General features: G+C 34.1%; 1 protein-coding gene across 1 annotated transcript; it reads left to right on the top strand.

The window, feature by feature from the left end:
* The first annotated feature begins 2,206 nt into the window (after positions 1-2,206).
* LOC107948493 (UPF0496 protein At3g19330) lies at positions 2,207-3,415 on the top strand. The gene has a single exon (XM_016883055.2). It carries the CDS (start codon positions 2,207-2,209, stop codon positions 3,413-3,415), a length of 1,209 nt encoding a protein of 402 aa, XP_016738544.1.
* Positions 3,416-3,892: the final 477 nt, after the last annotated feature.

Raw genomic sequence — 3,892 nt, 5'->3', positions numbered from 1 at the left:
TACCCTATAAATGGTCTAATTACAACATAAGGACCTTTCATTTAATAAGCCATAGCAACTAAGCACTTTAAACTTTTAGAATGTAACTTTTGCATTTTACGCGATTTAGTCCTTTTTCTCAAATTGAGCTATTAAACGATAAAATTAGCTCAAAAAATTTTCACACATATATAATCACATACTGTAAACACCAAAAATAATATTAAAATAATTTTACGACCTCATATTTGTGGTTCTGAAACCACTGTTCCGATTTAGCAAAAACTGGGTTGTTACATGCTATAACTTTAACGACCAAAAAAGAACATATTACGAAAAATTTGGTAATAGTGTGAGCTTCATGATGATCTGACTCAGCGAGTTCCTTAGGGTGACAATCTACAACAGAGAGAAAACAACAAACTTGATCGTATTTCATGCTCGGGTCGACAAAAGAGTTTTCGTAAGCTCAATTAAGACTCGGATTTGATTGTATCATAATATAAATGTGTTTAACATATAAACTTTATGTTTTAATGATTATGTTATTGTATAATTGATTGTAGTTATTCTTGCAACGAATGTGTCATCCTATAGTTCGGATATGACGATCGGGTCGGGCTAAGGGTGTTACAAGTTTTATATGAGGCTTAGTATCGATAGAAATGTTAAACTCTGTTGTGTTGGATTGGGCTTGGAAAAAAGGAGGATGATTGGTTTGGATTTGGTTCAATAGATCGAAAATAAGATTTGATTGGTTTGGGATAAGTTGAAAGAAACATCGGATATAAAAAAGTCTTATGCGAATTTGAAATTGAAGGATATTGAATATGAAATGGATGATAGGTGTTCTTAAAGGTTTCACCTGTTGTAGTTTGATCGGAAGGGGAAATTGACTCCGATATTGGTTTTTGTGAAGTGTTGCAGCATGAAGAAAGTGTCATAATTACACCGTGTTTTTTTTCAAACTTAATTCAAAATTTCAATTCATTTAAATTATTTTTCAAAACCCAAATCATGGAAACAAACTATATTTTGAATATTTTTCCTTTTATTTTCTTATAATAAAAAAAAATCTTCCCCTTATATTTTCTCACTTTATCTATTTTTATTTAATTTTTTTATAATTTTCTATGTATTTTTAGAATTTTTATAATTTTTATACAGAATTTTATAATTTTTTAAAAAGAATTTATTTTATATAAAATTATGGACAAATTTAGGGGTGAGCATTCGATCGAATCGAATGAAAAAATTTCGAGTTAATAGAGTTGTCTAATCCTATTTTATCATCCTAATTTGATTTGAAATTTTCTTGAATCAAGTTAAGTGAGATGAAATTCGAATCGAATAAAATCAAATATATTTGTTCGAGTTAAATTAAAAAAAATAATTTTGAGTCATTGTAACCACTGTCACCCAATGTAATCAAATTTGTCCACCGTAATCAAAATTATTATTAACTTTCAATCTCTCATAATTTATTTATTAATTTTTTATATACGAGTTAGCTTCTTTACTTGTTTAGTTGCTTCAATTATTCTAATTCTTGTCGCTATGTATTTTGAAATTTGAAAAATATTAAATGTAAAAATGTGATTTTTTTAATAAAATTTATCTTAAAGATAAAATGTAAAAATAATACCAATGTAAAATTTTAACACGAATAATTTATAGAACCATCAATAATTTAATTTTAATAAAAACTTATAATAATTAAATATAATTAAACAATTTAATAATATAAATAGTATAAAATGTGAAATTTAATTTAATAATATAAATAGTAAATATAAATAAAATTATTATTTATGTTTAGGAATGTTTTTGAATAATTTTAATTTTTGATTTCAGGGTAAAATATAAGAAATAAAAGTTTAAGAGAAAAATAAAAGATTTTAATAATTGAGGGAGTAAAATTTTGGGAGGAATATTAAAAAAATTGGGAGATGAGTTTGGAGAAGGAGGTGGGATGAGAGGGAAATAAAAGTTTTTTGAGAAAATAAAAAATTTATTGTACCGACTAAAATACCACCATTAACCAGTTAAGGATTAGGTGACAAAAAGAATTTGTTAAATACCCCCCGTTTTTTTTCTTTTACTACATTACACGTTAATGAACTTAAGTAAATGGGAAGCTGACTATAGGAGCACTCCCTAGAATTTTCGACATTTTCAGAAGACATTCCCCTGCGTGCCGCGCCTTGGCTGCTTCTCGTTCAACTTCATGTCCTCGTTCCCGAGCCCGCTGCAAACTCAAACTCGTTCCCAACATTCCCAAGGTAACGTTGCTTCGCCATTCCCCAATGTTCTCCGCGAGCACGAGAACTGTTTGTGTAAATGCCTCAATCAAATTTGCTCTGTTCTATCCGGGAATTTCACTGATGACACCCCCAGCTCCAGCACCACTCAGCTCTCGCCTACCTTAAATCTCAGTCACGAGTACAGTCTCGCTTTGCAGAACAATTCTTACAATGAGATACGACACATGATTGAAGCTCAAATGCAAGTCGAGAATGTGATTGAGGGCGAGGTTACTGATACCCATCACTTGCGTTTGTCGCCGGTACTGCGCCCCAACAGAGATTGCGTCCACCAAGCTCTTCTCCACACAAATCCCAATGCTACACTCACTCACTTGCTTTCTACATACTTTGATCACAGCGAAAATATCACCACTCTTTGCCTCATGCTCCGCCAATGCGTATCTCGTGCTCGTACCCTGTATGCTCCTATTACTCATCTTCTTCAAGACTTCCCTTATGACCCAAGTTCTATCCATATCTCGCAATGTAACTCCGCCATTGATGTTTTCACCCAATTCGATAGCCTTGACAATCCTTTCCCATCTCCTGATTCCCATGATTTCAACGAAATGCACCACAGTTTCTCCCAGCTCAAGGAGCAGCTTGATCACCACCGCAACAAATCCCTTTCTAGATTTCGCGTCTTGCACCGCGCAACTTCTGGCTCTGCCTTTTGCTTAATTGGCACTGTTGTTGGAGTTGCCATTTCGGCCGTGGTTATCTCCACTCATGCCCTGGCTGCCTTTGTAGGCCTTGTCTCTACCTCACTTTGTCCTATTTATGTTCCAAGTCATCTCAAGAAGAAACAGCTTGCGCATATGACTCAACTGTATGCTGCTGCCAGAAGTGGAACTTTTTTCCATATCAATCATCTTGAGTCTATTGTCTGCCTTGTTGACTTGTTGCATTCTGCTGTTAAGGGCGATAGGGAGCTTATAAGAATTGCATTGAAAAGTAGGGACATATATCTCATCTATGAAGTCGTGAAAGATCTCCGCAATAGCCGCAACAAATTTTTTGACAAGCTCAAAGAACTTGAGGATCATATATACTTTTGCTTTGATGCTGTCAATAAATCCAGAGCTAATCTGGTTGACCAGATCCATCCTCATCAATCTTCTAATTCATGATCGTTTGGTACCTTCTTTTTTTCCTATTTACACTTTATATCAATGTGTATTTCTGTACTCTCCTTTGACTATTGCTACTGGCCCTTCATGTTAAACGTGGGCTGTTATGATTCATTCCTTGTGCCTTTAAGAGCCGTGGATTGTGGAAGCTATACTTAGTACGTCAACCTTGTCTTCTTGCCCTTATTTGACCTGAGTGCAAGCCAAATAACAGGTGGAATGCAGGAGGCATTTAAGAGCTAATAGGCTCTCTGGATTTTTGTTGATCAACTGGTTAAGTGAAAGAATCAAACATGGAATTCCTTCCAAACTTGGTCAATTGGCCTTTCTCAAGGTTCTTCATCTTTTCCATAATTCTCTTAGTCAAACCACAACTTGCTTTCATCCGACCGTCCTGGACCTTTCTTTAATTGAACTTTCTGGTCTGATACCTAATCTCTAACGACAGAGTAGTTCGCACTGCCTTAAGAAGTAATA

Source organism: Gossypium hirsutum, chromosome A04, assembly GCF_007990345.1.
Source record: "Gossypium hirsutum isolate 1008001.06 chromosome A04, Gossypium_hirsutum_v2.1, whole genome shotgun sequence".
In the NCBI taxonomy this organism is placed as follows: domain Eukaryota; kingdom Viridiplantae; phylum Streptophyta; class Magnoliopsida; order Malvales; family Malvaceae; genus Gossypium; species Gossypium hirsutum.
This window is presented reverse-complemented; position numbering and strand designations above follow the sequence as displayed.

Coding starts and splice junctions, on each gene's coding strand:
- LOC107948493 (XM_016883055.2), top strand. CDS start 2,207: ATGTCCTCGTTCCCGAGCCCGCTGCAAACTCAAACTCGTTCCCAACAT.